This window comes from Lagenorhynchus albirostris, chromosome 11 (genome assembly GCF_949774975.1).
Source record: "Lagenorhynchus albirostris chromosome 11, mLagAlb1.1, whole genome shotgun sequence".
NCBI lineage: Eukaryota > Metazoa > Chordata > Mammalia > Artiodactyla > Delphinidae > Lagenorhynchus > Lagenorhynchus albirostris.
In genome coordinates this window covers 53,833,728-53,849,022 of record NC_083105.1, presented here as the reverse complement: position 1 = coordinate 53,849,022, position 15,295 = coordinate 53,833,728, and the positions used below count along the sequence as shown (strand labels likewise).

Sequence of the window (15,295 nt, the reverse complement as noted above, 5' to 3'; positions counted from 1 at the left end):
TTTTGATTTATTAAACATTTCATGAGTATTTGAACCTCCCACCAATCCTGTGAGATACTGCCAGTGGTCATCATGAAATGTAAATCAGATCATATCTCTTCTAAATATTTTTCATTGGCTTTCATTGCATTTAGGATAAAATCTTTAGTTACCTTAAAGACTCTATGTAGTCTGGCCCCAGCCTACCTTACCTAGCATCTCTTCTCCCTTTGTCATAAACTCCAACTGCATTTAGTCAGTTCCTCCAGCATACCTAACTCCCAAAGTTGTTCTGGCCCTAGCACGTGCTTTTCCTTCAGTCTAGATAGCTTTTTATCTTATTCTTCGTGAAATAACTCCTGTCCATATGCTAAAATATTATTTTTTCAAAAAGGCTTTCCTTTATTCTGAATAGGGACCCCTTTATTATGCTTTCATAGCTCCCTATGTGTCATAGCACTTACTACAGCATTTTACTACGTCTTAATTATTTACTGTCACTTTCCTTCACTAGACTCTGAATTCCATGAACATAGGGTTCTTGGCTATTTTGCTAACAACTAATGCATACGGAATAGCATATATGTAGTAGACCTCCAATAAATATTTTTTGAATGAATGTATTTCAATTTCTAAGATGAACAATCTAAAGGTTTAGCATTGAGTAACTTCTCTAAGACCTCACAGCAAGTAATGTCAGGAAGAGAACTTTGGTCTAGTGCTTTTTCTACAGTAAATTTAGAATTCACATCTACTTAAGTCTCATTTCAGGAGGTAAGAAAATTTATAAGCAAAAATAATCATGAAAACAAATTGCTATTGGGTGTGCTTTTCTGCTAAGTTCCTGATAGGCAAAGATCTAACATTTACCAAAAGGTGCCCCCACTTTGAAAATACTTATTTTGTTCATGAGTGAAAAAGAACTTGAGGACTGGCCTCGGGATGCAAATTTTGGAATCATTGGTATGAGTTACAATATCACTGAGAGTATTAACAGTGAGAGAAGAAGAAATTTGAGAGCAGCTCTGTGGAATACTAACATTTAAGCAGAGGAAGAGAATGCTGTTAAATTACATATATATAATTATATGTAATATATATTTACTGTTATCATATTAATACAATATTAATTATATTATACTATTATTAGATATAATATATAATATAATATATATATATTCCTCCCACCCAGAAAGGTAGAATCACAGATTATTTTTAAAAGCATTGATATAGTAATAAAATTATGGATCCTTTGGATTTGTTAGGGTGGCCATTGGTAACTTAGTGAGAACCTTCTTGAGAGCCCATTGAGGTAGGAAGATCTGTTGTGCTAGGTTGAAGAGCAGGTGAGGGTTGAGGAGAGCTTGGCTGCGGTGACAAGTCAGAAAAATGGGGGTAGATAGAAGAGGAAATGAATATGTGAGTTGCGAGGTTATGTGGGGGGAATGGGGAAAAGAGTTGGCCCCTCTTATATGCTAAGTTAAAAAGAGAGAGAAAAGATACAGGGAGAAACAAGGGGAATAGGGGCTGTTAATGACGTAAGTCTCCAAGGAGGCAGAAGGAAATTAGATCCAAAGACTAGGAACAAAAATTATTAGCCTTGGATTTAAGGAGGGTTATATCCTCCACGATATATAAGGGAATCAGGTATGATAAAGGTGTGGAACAAAAGAGTAAGAAAGTTGGGGCTTTTACTTCCTTGAAAAGTAAGCAGCAAGGCTGCCTATTCAGCCTAATGGGCTAGAGACTTAATGAAACTGGCAAATTATTGGAAATAGAGAAGGCTAAATGGAGACATGCTGGAGGATTGTGGGTCATCTTTAAAGGACTTGAGATATTGATTGAAGACCATAGATCTTTAATCTCCATGAAATTTTCTTTAGTAATTTTTGAACTCAGATAATAACATGATCAAAATATTTTCATATTGATGTACTAGTGTTTGAGAATCATCAGTTGTGACCTAGTGTGAGGCATCGTCATAAAATCCCTTGTAATCCACTGAAACAGGGGAATGACAGTGATTAAGCCACAGCCAGAGGCCTCAGTCAAAAGTAAAATGATCTTGAGCATATTTTGGTACATTTGCTTCATAACTTTTTATATGGGAACAGTCAGGTGGCTCAATATTATTCAGAAATATTTCACCTTTAGTTTCATCTATAAGGTATAGACTCCTTTGTGTAAGAAACTTAGTCTGTTTATCGTAAAGCGATTAATAACTACTCTGTACTTTGGGCTATCAAGATGTTTGCACATTAGTACTTACTTGAATTTTAGATGGTTGCAAGTCTATAGTTTAATGTAATATTTGATACTAAAGCTTGATCAGCTCAAAATCAGTATTTCTGTCAGTTTTAGGATTTTTTTTATTGATTTGCTTATATTATCTTCCCAGATATCAAGGGTAATAATCTCTACTTTCTGTACTTTGTGCTTTTCTTTTCTTATGAGATGTCAGCCAGTCATTTTTTACTTTTCTGGCTTACTTACTAGGCGTTAGTTACCAAAAGGAAATATTTCTTGAAAATGAATACATTACTATATATCAGAATCATAATTTGATCAATTTGGAAATAAATAAATCATGTTTCTCTAAAGAAAATTCTTCAAAGTTTATGTAAGCTTTTTGTTCAAATCTAATGCAAATTCATCTGTTGGATTTGGAAGAGGTAATATAAAATGTAAAAGATAAATATGAGGTAATAGAAAATTATAAATTTCTTTAAAAAATAAAACTAAAGCTATGCATTTTATACATTTTGCTGTACATATTTTTTATCCTATTTTTATGCTTGAAATTTTCATTTGCTGAATCTGTCAGCTTTGTTGACTGCAGCATTATTCATAGTCTGTACATTTGACTCCATTTCATTTTGTGTATATATATGAAGATATATATAAACTATATTAAATAGAAAACATATTAGTCATAGTAAATATTTCAGAATACAAAGAAAAATATAACAAAACACCTGTGTACACCTTTCTTAGTTTAAAAAAATAAAACATTACAGATACAGTTGAATCTCCCTGTACATGTTTCCCTAATCCTAACCCGTTCCCTCCCTTGCCAGAGAGAGCCACCATCCAGAAATTGATTTTTATTATTCTCTTTGCTTATATTTTTAATATATGCATGGATTTATGAATAATATTATTTGTGGCATGTTTAAAATTTTTATATAGTTGTACTGTGTGTGCATATCTATGTTATCTTAATATGTTTGTGTTATATTACATGTAGCCTTTTGTAGCTTGTATTTTTTAATTCAACATTGCAGTTTTGAGATTTATCCATGTTAGTACATGTAGTATTTTTCATTATAGTTTTTGGGTAGTATTTCTTGGTAGGAATGATGAATATTGGTTTGGGTTTTTTTTTCCAATTTTCCATTTGCAAATTATGCTGCGTTATGTATTCTTCAGTTGTATTCTTGTAAATATGTGCAAGAGTTTCTGTAGGGTAAAACTTAGCAATGGCAATACATGATTCTATGGTATGCACATCTTCATCTTTAATAAATATTGCCAAATTCTCCAAAATGAGGATTCTAGTTTATACCCCAGTTGGTAGTTTATGAGTTGCAGTTACTACACATCTTCTCCACACTTAATATTATTGACACATGTGCATGTGCTTGTGTTTTCACCAATTTCATGAGAATGATGTGGTATGGTGTTAATTGGTATTTTTCATACTGCTAATGAGATTGAACATCTCATATGTGTAGAGGCCATTCTGATGTTCTGTGATTTGCCCTTTTTTTGCATTCTCTTTTTAAAAAATTAATTTAAAGGAGTTTTTCATGCTCTAATCCTTTGTTGGTTATAGGCAGTATAAGTATCTCTCCCAATCTGTATCTTTCTTTACTTGGTGCCTTTGTTGAACAGAAACTTTTCATTTTAATCTCGCAATTTTATCAGCTTTTACCTTTAAGATTTTTTGTTTTTTGTCTTAACTCTTCCTATATTCTGAAGTAATAAGGATTTTTTTCTCTATCTTTTAAAAAATTATATTTTTGCCTTCACATTTATGTTTTTAATCCAACTACAATGTATTTTTGTAAGTTTCTGCTGTAATGCAGCATGTGTACCTAAGAATCACTGTGCTATATGCAAAATCATGCAATAAAAACCACAGGGCATACGGGAAAAATAGGGTTGGGGCACAGAGCTTTAAAAAATTTTTCAGGGACCCATTTTTTTTTAAAAAAGATAATAAAATGGTAGCATGGTTTTACACATTTTAAATGGTTAATAAATACATTAATACTGCAGTAAATATGGTATTTTTATTTTGAAAAAGATGAGACTTGCTTGAAGTGGGATTGTGAAATGGTAGGAGGGTTATCCGAAATCTGCCAAGGAGTTGTAACACCAGATGTGGAGAGTGTGGTTCATAACACACATGGTGAATGTAGGTAGATGTTTAAAATGTATGTTTTGTGCATACCTGTGCCGCTCAGTGTAGCTGGGAAATTTTCCACATATATCTAGTGTTTGTTTCAGTTAGGACGAGGGTGAGACAAGCAAGGCACCTAGAGTGTAAAATTTAAGGACGCACTCCCTGTTAGGGTCCCTAGGCATCTCACTTGCCTCACCCTAGTCCTTGCACTGCTTATGGGTGAAGTAGTGCTTAAGCATGCACTGAATTTGTGTTACTGTTCCCTTGTATATCAATCATGTTGAACACATTCAGGCTTTCGTAAGAAGCTTTTTTGAATAGAACTGACTACATATGTGAGGTATAGAGCTCTTAATTAATTTTTCCCGTATGTATAGCCAGATCTTTCTACACTGGTTTGTAATGATTTTAGCATGCAACATAGTTCCACGTATATTTGAGCCTGGTTCTTGTTTCTTTGTGCTATTTTCATTGGTCTTTCCACTTCTCCCTATGCTAATAACACATTTGCTTAATCACAGGTCTGGCACTAACTTTGTAACCTTGGGCAAGTTAATTTCTGTGTGCCTATGAAATTATAATAGTGCCTACCTCATTGGGTAGTTAAAGGAGTAAATGAGCCAGTATATTAAAGTGCTTAGAAGTATGTGCCTGGCCCAAGAGTAAAGCTCAAATGTTAGTTATTTTGTTATTATTAAAAGTAATCCCTGTTAGTTAATAAAGAGTCTTGAGATCTAGTAGACTGAGATTGCCATCTTGTTTTTCCTTTTCCAAACTAAGAGGAAATGGGGAGAAGCTTTTGGAAGGATTCCCTGAGAAAGTGATGGTTAAACTGTCTGAAAGATGATAAGAGTTAACTAGGTGTTGAGAGCAGTAGGAGAATATTTGAGGCAGAAGGAGCCATGAGGCAGAAAAAAGTGTGTCCAGGAACTAGATCTCAGCACAAAGAAAAATGGTACCAGTTAAGACTGGAGAGGTAAGTAGGAGCAGATCAGATCATGCAAGACCTATTAGGCAGTGTTAAGCATTTTAGACTTCATGTTAAAATCATGAAGGGATTTAAGGAATTAAATTTTAAAAAGTTAGGGAATTAAACTGCTGATGAATATTATTTAAGAATTGTGGGGTTTTGCTATGTTGGTGCCTTTGCTTCAAACATAACTGTAGTGTTTCATTCCTATAGTGCTATATGTATAGTGCTATAAGCACAGAAATATTAGAATGATGTTCTTCTGAAAAACTTGGTTATACATGTGGGCTTTAAACATCTTGTTAATCTCTACTTTTGCTTTTGTTTGTGATTGAATCTGGTTAAGTGTGGGGAAGGTATTTCTGGAAAAAAATTTAAAATAATTATGAACCAGTGGCAAAGCATAGTAGGTATAATATAAATCAATTCGTAAAGTTTTTCAGATTTATAATTTTTTATGCTTTCTTTGCTAGAGAACCATTATTTTATTTTTTCTGTCACTGGTCATCTGATGAGAAACTAATTTAGGTATTTGAAAGTAAGATGAATATAGTTTCAGTAATGCTTATTATAGTGCTTGGTATCACACTTTTGAAATCAATTAAAAACCAGTCCTTCTTGCCCCAGCAGATTTTACTAATGTATGAGAAACAATTGGAGACAGTATTGTTGTTATTAACTTTTGTTGGTAAAGAAGCTAATTATTTTTAAAGTTTCTTTTAAGCTTTGATTATAATTACTAAAATCAATCTTGGAAACCTTTAATAATTGCTTTCCTTACCCCATAAAAGATACAGTTAAATATATAAAATTAACATACTGTAAGTTTTTTACAAAAGAACCGTTTTCCATATTTATATTTTACCATGTTGCACTTAAAATTTTATTTTGACTGATTCTTATAATTACCATTTGAATTTTTGTTCAGTTGGTAAATATTCTGTTGAATAGCTATTTCATTTTTTTTAAATGCTGTTAAGGATTTTTTTTAATGTATATGTTTTTTGTTTTTTTTGCGGTACGTGGGCCTCTCACTGCCGCGGACTCTCCCGCCGCAGAGCACAGGCTCTGGACGCGCAGGCCCAGTGGCCATGGCCCACGGTCCCAGCCCCTCCGCGGCACGTGGGATCCTCTCGGACCGGGACACGAACCCACGCCCCCTGCATCGGCAGGCGGACCCCCAACCACTGCGCCACCAGGGAAGCCCTGTATATGTTAATAGTTGTCTTTAGTAGATACTTTACAGAACAATAGAAATAATACTTTACACAAGTGAAATATTTTTCTTCTACTACTGTGACATTATAGTTATTCTCAGTAATCCTTGGAAGTAGACATGTACTTTGATATAAAATAAAATATAAAAAATAGGCAGATTTTCTGCTATTCCTATAGTTCCTGGTATTTTCCTTTACCGATTTCTCTTCTTTTTTAGGTACCTAGTCGATAGTCGCTGGTTCAAACAGTGGAAAAAATATGTTGGCTTTGACAGTTGGGACAAATACCAGATGGGAGATCAAAATGTATATCCTGGACCCATTGATAACTCTGGGCTTCTTAAAGGTATTATTTCCTTCTTTCAGTCAGGTTGTAAATGTGTTCGTTTCAGTATGTTATAGTAATATGGAAAATGTTAATGTAAATAAATTGGTAAATTAGAAATTTCTTTGTGTAGTCATCCCCCAGTGTCCATGCGGGGATTGATTCCAAGACCCCTTTCAGATACCAAAATCTATGGATGGTCAAGCCCCTTATATAAAATGGCATAATATTTGCATATGATCTGTGTATCCTCCCATATACTTTAAATTATTTGTAGGTTATCTGTAATACCTAATAAAATATAAATGCTATGCAAATAGTTGCTGGTACACGGAAAATTCAAGTTTTTCTTTTTGGAACTTTCTGAAAATTTTTTTTCCCTCAAATATTTTCTGTCCAGGGTTGGTTGAATCTGCAGATACAGGACCCATGGATACAGAGGGCCGACTGTATTATAGATTTGACCTAATGAATTCAGATTATTTTGTTATAATTAGTTATATTCTGTATCATGACAAATCCTGTTTGTCATTTCTGATTAGTAAGGGTTTATTATCGTTTAAACCTAGAATGTAAATTAGAAAGCACTATCTTATTGTTTGGGGGAAATGCTGTATTGTGTATTATTTTGCTAATGGGCACATGACTTCTCTCTTTAAGTTGGGGATCAGTGGTATATGGTTACATTCTTGGATTTTTTCATTAATCTTATACAACCTTTACTACTTGCCACCTCTTCTAAAACTCGCATAACATTTAAAGAAAATAAAACATAAGTACCAGAATTTCCATTTCTGGCCAGGATGGAATAACAGGGACTAGACTTATCCTTCCACTTGAATGAACTAAAACCCTGACAAAAAACATGAAACAGTGGTTCTCAAAACATTGGACATCAGGCAACAAAGAACAGTGATCCCTGAGAGGTATGAAACAAATGAAGTGAACCCTGTGATTTCCTCAGCTTACTGCACTGAGTTTCCAAGACACGGCACAGAAGGAGAAACTCACGCAAAGCCTGGCAACCTCCCTTAGTTGAGGAAAGAGTTTGGAGTCCACGGAGACCAAGGCAGCCAGAGTTCTCAGGGCAGAGTACCAGAGAGGAATGAGCAGCACACAAGGAGAGAGAGAGACCTAGAGATCTATAGAAGCTCTCTTATAAGTCTAGAGCTGACTGTTGACCAGTGCATGTATGTGAGGAAGCTACCCAAGGCCAAGGAAAGAACCATCCAAAAGAATTAGAAGGGGGCTTCCCTGGTGGCACAGTGGTTGAGAGTCTGCCTGCTGATGCAGGGGACACGGGTTCGTGCCCCGGTCCGGGAAGATCCCACATGCCACGGAGCGGCTAGGCCCGTGAGCCATGGCCGTCGAGCCTGCTCGTCCAGAGCCTGTGCTCTGCAACGGGAGAGGCCACAACAGTGAGAGGCCCACATAACACACACACACACACAAAAAAAAGCATTAGAAGGAACAATCGTTTAGGTTCATGTTACCAAATCAGGTTCATTTGCCAGATGCACAGCAAGCCAAATTCTGAGATACCAAGGTTTGCAGCAGAGAAAGGGTTTATTCATAAGGCAACCAAGTGAGGAGTCGGGAGAACAAATCTCAAATCTGCCTCCCTGATGGCAAGAGGCTCAGGGTATTTATGGGAACAAAGAAGCAGGGTGGTCTGAGGTGTGGGGAGCGTGGGAAAAGGTAATTGGTGATAAGGAAAGAGTGAGGTAATAGTCGTTCTGTGCAGGTGCAACTAAGCTACTTGCTTCTCTGTGGGATGCATGTTCAGAAAATGGAGGCATTAGCAGGTGCTGAGGGTGGAGTTTTTGGCCCTTTCATGTCAAAAGGTCACCAAGCGGACACTCACACAAGCCCAGTTGGACAGTCGGTGGTCTTAACCAGTCTTAGCTCCACCTAGAACTGAACACAGCTGATTTCAATTTCCGGAAGAACAACTCAGACAACTATCTTATTGTTTAGGTTATGCAAAGCTTGGAGGACATGCAAGTTTTTATAAAAACAATTAAAGTGTGCTTGATCAGTAAAGGCAGGTTACAGTTATAGTTTAATGGATCTAACTGATGAGTATCCTCCGTTTCACTCATAAAGGTCCAGGAATAATGTGTTCACAGTAGCCAGAGTGGAGAACCTTATAAATCACGGGGTAGACTGCAGAGAATGGGTTTGCCTCTATAGAAGGGCAAAATTTATCCTTCTAAGTTGAAAGTATCAAACTATTTCCAAGTAACTTAACTGCATCTCAGAACAGAACACAAGAGTATTTGTAGGAATACAAAAAATATCCAGCATCCAACAAGATAAAATTTGTAATTTCTTGGATACAACCAAATATTACCTGGAATGCAAAGAAACAGAAAAATACAGTGCATACTAAGGAGAAATAGCAATGTTTAAAAAAATATTTTTTAAGCGGAAAAGAACGAAGAACAGATGAAACAGATACAAAACGAATAGTAAGATGGTAGATTTAAACCCAGCTCTATGAACAGTCGTATTTAATGTAAATATCCCAATTTGAAGTAGAGACTGTAAGATTGCATTAAAAAAAAAAGACCCAACTGTATACTACTAGAAACCCACCTTAAATATAAAGATACAAATAGATTAAGAGATTGAAAAATTTTAAGACTGACCTCCAGTGACCCTCCTCTTACATAATCATCTCCTTTTTGAGTGTGAGTGGAACCTGAGAATAGGATATCATTCCTGTGATTATTTATATTATATGACAAAAGGGAGATTATCCCAGTGAGCTTTATCTAATCGTGCATGCCCTTTAAAAGCAGAGTTTTCTCTGGCTGGTAGCTGTAGAGTGATGATTCAAAGCATGAGAAGGACTCATTGCTGGTTTGAAAATGGAGGGGACTACGTGAGAAGGAAGACAGGCATCCTGTAGGAACAAAGAGAGTCATTGGGCCCACAGCTAACAAGGAAACAGGGACCTCATACCTGTAGCCACGAGGAACTGAATTCTGCCAACAGTCTGAATGGACTTGGAAGTAGATTCTTCCCCCGAGCCTTCAGATAGGAGACCAGCCTGGTGACATCTTGATTTCTTCCTTGTAAGTAGAAAACCCAGTTGAGCCCATCTGAACTTCTGACCCATAAAACTGTGAGATAATAAATGGGTGTTGTTTTAAACTACTATGGTTATTTGTTATGTAGCAATAGAAAACTAATACACATACTAACACTAATCAAAAGAAAGCTGGAATGGCCATATTAATGTTAGACGTTAAGTTTTAGAATGGAGAACATTACCAGGGATAAAAGTTCATTTCATGATCATAAATGGGCCAGGACAATTTGTTAAGAAAACATAATAATCCTAAATATATACCCAGCTAATGGCATAACTTGAAAATATATGAAGCAAAAACTGATAGAACTGCAAGGAGAAATAGAAAAATATCCACAATTATATAATGGATATTTCAATATTCTTCTCTCCATAAGTGATAGAAAATGTGTAGACAGAAAAGTAGTAATGAAATAAATCAACCTACCTGTCCTAATTGACATTTATAGAATATTCCACTGAATAACAGCAGAATGAAAATTCTTTTTAGGTGTACACATGAAGCATTTAGATAGACTATATTCTGGGCCATAAAACCTGTCTCAATAAAGTTAGAAGGGGGCTTCCCTGGTGGTGCATTGGTTAGGAATCCGCCTGCCAATGCAGGGGACACGGGTTTGAGCCCTGGTCCAGGAAGATCCCACATGCCACGGAGCAACTAAGCCCATGCACCACAACTACTGAGCCTGTGGTCTAGAGCCTGTGAGCCACAACTACTGAAGCCTGTGTGCCACAACTACTGAAGCCCACGCACCTAGAGCTCATGCTCCACAACAGGAGAAGCCACCGCAATGAGAAGCCCGTGCACTGCAACGAAGAGTAGCCCCAGCTCACTGCAACTAGAGAAAGCCCACGTGCAGCGACGAAGACCCAACGCAGCCAAAAATAAATAAATAAATTTAAAATAAATAAATAAAGTTACAAGGATTTAAATCATATGAAATATGTTTTCTTACTACAGTGGAATAAATAAGTTAATAACAGACAGTTGGAACATCTTCAGATGTTTGGAGACTAACATACTTCTGCATAAGCCATGGGTCAAAAAGAACTCAAAGGGGAAATTAGCAAGTATTTTTACCTAAATGAAAGTGAAAACAAAACATATCAAAATTTGTGGAAGGTAGCTAAATAGTGTGTGGGGGGGTAATTTATAGCCCTTAACATCTATAAAGAAAAGAAAGGTCTGAAATCTTTGACCTTGGTTTCTGACTCAATCTAAAAGTAAGAACAAATTAAACCTAAATCAAGCAGAAGAAAGGAACTACTAATAAGTGCAGAACAGAAATTAAAGAGAAAATAGAAAAATAGAGAAAATCAATGAAACCAAAAACTGGTTCTTTGTGAAGATAATAAAATTTATAAATACCTAGTTTGATCACCAGAAAAAGGGAAAAGACACAACTACCAATATCAGGAACAAGAGCGGTAACATCAATACAGAAATCTACAAACAGCAAAAGGAGAATAAAAGAATATTATGAACTTTATGCCATTAAATTCAACAAATGAGATGAAAAAGACAAATTTCTTGAAAGATGAAAACTACCAAAGCTCATTCCAAAAGAATGGATTCTCTGAATAGCCCTGAATAACAAAAGCTCTTTTAGAAAATTGGGAGAGAATACATCCCAATACATGCTATGAAACCGTCATTACCTTGATACCAAAATCTGGCAGAGACATTTCAAGAGAAAAAATTCTAGACCATTATCCCTCATGAGCATAGATAAATCAATTATTAACAAAATTTTAGTAAATCAAGTCCAACAATAAAGAGGATATATATAGAAATAAACATAAGTATAAATAGAGAAATAAATATTACAAAGATAATATATCATATAAAACAAAAGAGTAAAATACAAGGAAACTCCCTCAACCTCATAATGGACATCTGTGGAAAACCTACAGAAGACATACTCAACAGTGAAAGACTTGAGTCCTCTCCCTCTCAAATCAGGAAAAAGCAAGGATGTCTGCTCTCAGCTCTTCAAGCCAAGATTGTACTGGAGGGCCTAGGCAGTGTAATAAGGCAAGAAGAAGAGTTAAAAGGCATACAGCTTGTATCAGAAGAAGTAATAAATCTTCCTTTATTCACATACACCTATGTAGAAAATTTAATGGAATCTATAAAAAGAAAACTTCTAGAACTAATAAATGAGATTAGCCTTTAGAATACAAGATCATTATTCAAAAACCAATTGTATTTTTGTACACTAAAAATGAACTAACATGAATTGAAATTTTAAAAGTACATTTTATAGTGGCACCAAAAATATACAGATAAATCTGATAACATGTGCAAGACATGTAAACTAAAAACTATAAGACATTGCTGAGATAAATAAAACCTAAATAAAGACAGAAATTATGTTAGTGGATCAGAAAACTCAATATTGTTAAATTCCTCCACTCAATCTACAGATTCAACACAATTCCAAATCACATTCCTAGTAGGTTTTTTTCTCTCATTTAAAAATGAGACAGAATTTACATACCATAGAATTCATCCTTTTAAATTCTGTGATTCACTGTTTTTTAGTATATTCACAAAGTTTTACAACCATCACCACCGTCTAATGCCACAAAATTTTCGTAACCCCAGAAAGAAACTTCGTATCCATGAGCAGACACGCTCCATCCCCACTCAAGACCCAGCCATAGGCAATCACTAGTATACTTCTGTCTCTATGGATTCGCCTTTTAGGACATTTCATCTAAATGGAATCATACAATATGTGGCCTTACCGTTTGACCTCTTTCCCTTAGCACAAAGTTTTAAAGTGTCTTCATGTAGCATGAATCAGTACTTCATTTCTTTTTATGGATGAGTAATTTTCCATTGTATGGAGATAAGCCACATTTAATTTATCCATTCATCAATTGATGGACATTTGGGTTGTTTTCACTTTCTGGCTATAATGAATTATGTTGCTCTGAGCATTCACATACAAATATTTGTGTAGATTTATATTTTAATTTCTCATGGATCTATACCTAAGCATGGGATTACTAGGTCATATAGTAATTCTGTGTTTAACTATTTGAAGAATTGCTAGACTTTTCCAAAATAGTTGCACCATTTTACATTCCCACCAGCAAGAAGTAGGGTACCAGTTTCTCCACATCATGCCAACACTTGTCATTGTTCGTTTATTGTAGCCATCCTAATGCGTATGAAGTGGTATCTATTGTTATTTTGATTTGTATTTCCCTAGTGATTAATGATGTTAAGTATCTTGTCTGTGCTGCTTATATCTTTTTTGGAGAAATGTCTATTCAGATCCTGTGCCCATTTTTTAATTGGGTTATTTGTCTACTTATTATGTTCTAAGACTTGTTTATGTATTCTGAATACTAGTCCCTTATCAGACATATGATTTCCAAAAATTGTCTCCTAACCTGTGGATTGTCTTTTACTTTCTTGATGGTGCCTCTAAAGCGCAAATTAATTTTGATGAAGTCCAATTTATGTTTTTTTCATTTGGTTGCTTGTGATTTGGGTGTCAGAAAGCATCACCTAATCCAAGATCAGAAAAAACATACGTTTTTTCCTAAGAGTTTTATAGTTTTGACTGTTATATTTATGTCTTTGATCAATTTTAAGTTAATATTTGTATATGGTGTGAGGTAAGAATCAGTTGAACAGAGTAGAGAATCCATAAGTAGATCCACACATATTTATGACCAATTGATTTTACAGAAAGTTGTAAGGAGAATTCAGTGGAGAGAAGATAGTCTTTTAAACAAATGCTGCTTGAGCATTATCTATTTGCCAGAAACAGGTGAACTTTGATCTATACCTGGCACCATATACAAAATTAACTCAAAACAGACCGTAGAGCTATATGTAAAAACTAAAACTATAAAAAAAATAGGAGAAAAATTTTGTGACACTGTGTTAGGCAAAGTTTTCTTAAATATGAATTTAAAAAGCACAGTTGATAAAAGAAAAAAATTGTTGGCTTGTATTTCATCATTAACAAACGCTTCAAATGACACTGTTCAGAGAATGAAACAATAAAGCACAATGTGGGAGAAAATATTTGCAAATCACCTAGCTGATAAAATATTTATATGTAGAATAAGCAATTCCATAAAGCCCAGTGGAAAAAGTAGACAAAAGGTTTGAACAGATGCCTCACCAAAGAAGATAGTGTTTTCAAAAAGCACATGTGGGACTTCCCTGGTGGCGCAGTGGATAAGAATCTGCCTGCCAATGCAGGTGACACAGGTTCGATTCCTGGTCCAGGAAGATCCCACATGCCATGGAGCAACTAAACCCGTGTGCCACAACTACTGAGCTTGCACTCTAGAGCCCGCAAGCTGCAACTGCTGAGCCTGTGTGCCACAACTACTGAAGCCTGCACACCTAGAGCCTGTGCTCCACAACAAGAGAAGCCACCGCAATGAGAAGCCCACACACCACAATGAAGAGTAGCCCCGGCTTGCCTCAACTAGAGAAAGCCCACGCACAGCCAAAAATAAATAAAAATTTAAAGGAAAAAAAGCACGTGTAAATATACTCAACGTCAATTGTCATTAGAAAAATGAAGATTAAAACCACAATGAGGTCCTACTATACATGTGTTAAAATGATTAAAATTTAAAAGATGAGCCCATACCAAGTATTGACAAGGATGTGGAGCAAGTAGAACTTTCATACACTGTTTTTGGGAATGAAGTAGTCTTGTAATTTCTTAAAAAGCTAAACATACGTTTACCATAGGAACCAACCATTCTACATATGAAAACTTGTACATGAGTGATCACATCACTGTTGTTTGTAGTAGAGAAAATTAGAAACAATCCAAAATGCCCATCAACAGCTGAGTGGATAAACAAATTATAGAATACCCATATAATGAAATCCTACTCAGCAATTAAAAGGAATGAACTATTGATACATAAAAACATGGACGGATTTCAAGATAATGATGCAGCATAAATGAAGCCAAACAAAGCAGTACATACTATTTTTTATATAGTATTGTAGAAAATGCAAATTAGTCTACACTTGCAAAGTACAGATAAGTGGTTTTCAGGGGACAGGACAGTAGACCTGGACGGACAAGAAGAGATTACAAAAAAGCGCTACAGGGAAACCTTTGGTGGGGGGGGGGATACTGATAGATCTCTTCATCGTTTTGGTGATGATGGTTACACACTTGTAGTGATATGTCAGAACTTATCAAATTTTACACCTTAAATCTGCAACAGTTTGTTGTATATCAATTTTATATCAATAAGCACAGAAGTAACAAAAATTAGGGGTTCTGTGTTTAGGGGTGTTCTC

The 15,295-nt window shown here is 35.4% G+C and overlaps 1 protein-coding gene across 9 annotated transcripts in view; it reads left to right on the top strand.

Moving 5' to 3' along the window:
- Positions 1-15,295, top strand: part of USP15 (ubiquitin specific peptidase 15) — a 126,240-nt gene that overhangs the window by 11,269 nt on the left and 99,676 nt on the right. For all 9 annotated transcript variants that reach the window (XR_009543420.1, XM_060165672.1, XM_060165671.1 and 6 more), the window contains exon 2: positions 6,793-6,920. Coding sequence is in view for 8 of the 9 variants with exons in the window: in XM_060165672.1 (XP_060021655.1) it covers positions 6,793-6,920 (128 nt within the window). In the remaining variant the exon portion in view is untranslated. The remainder of the gene's footprint in view (positions 1-6,792; positions 6,921-15,295) is intronic.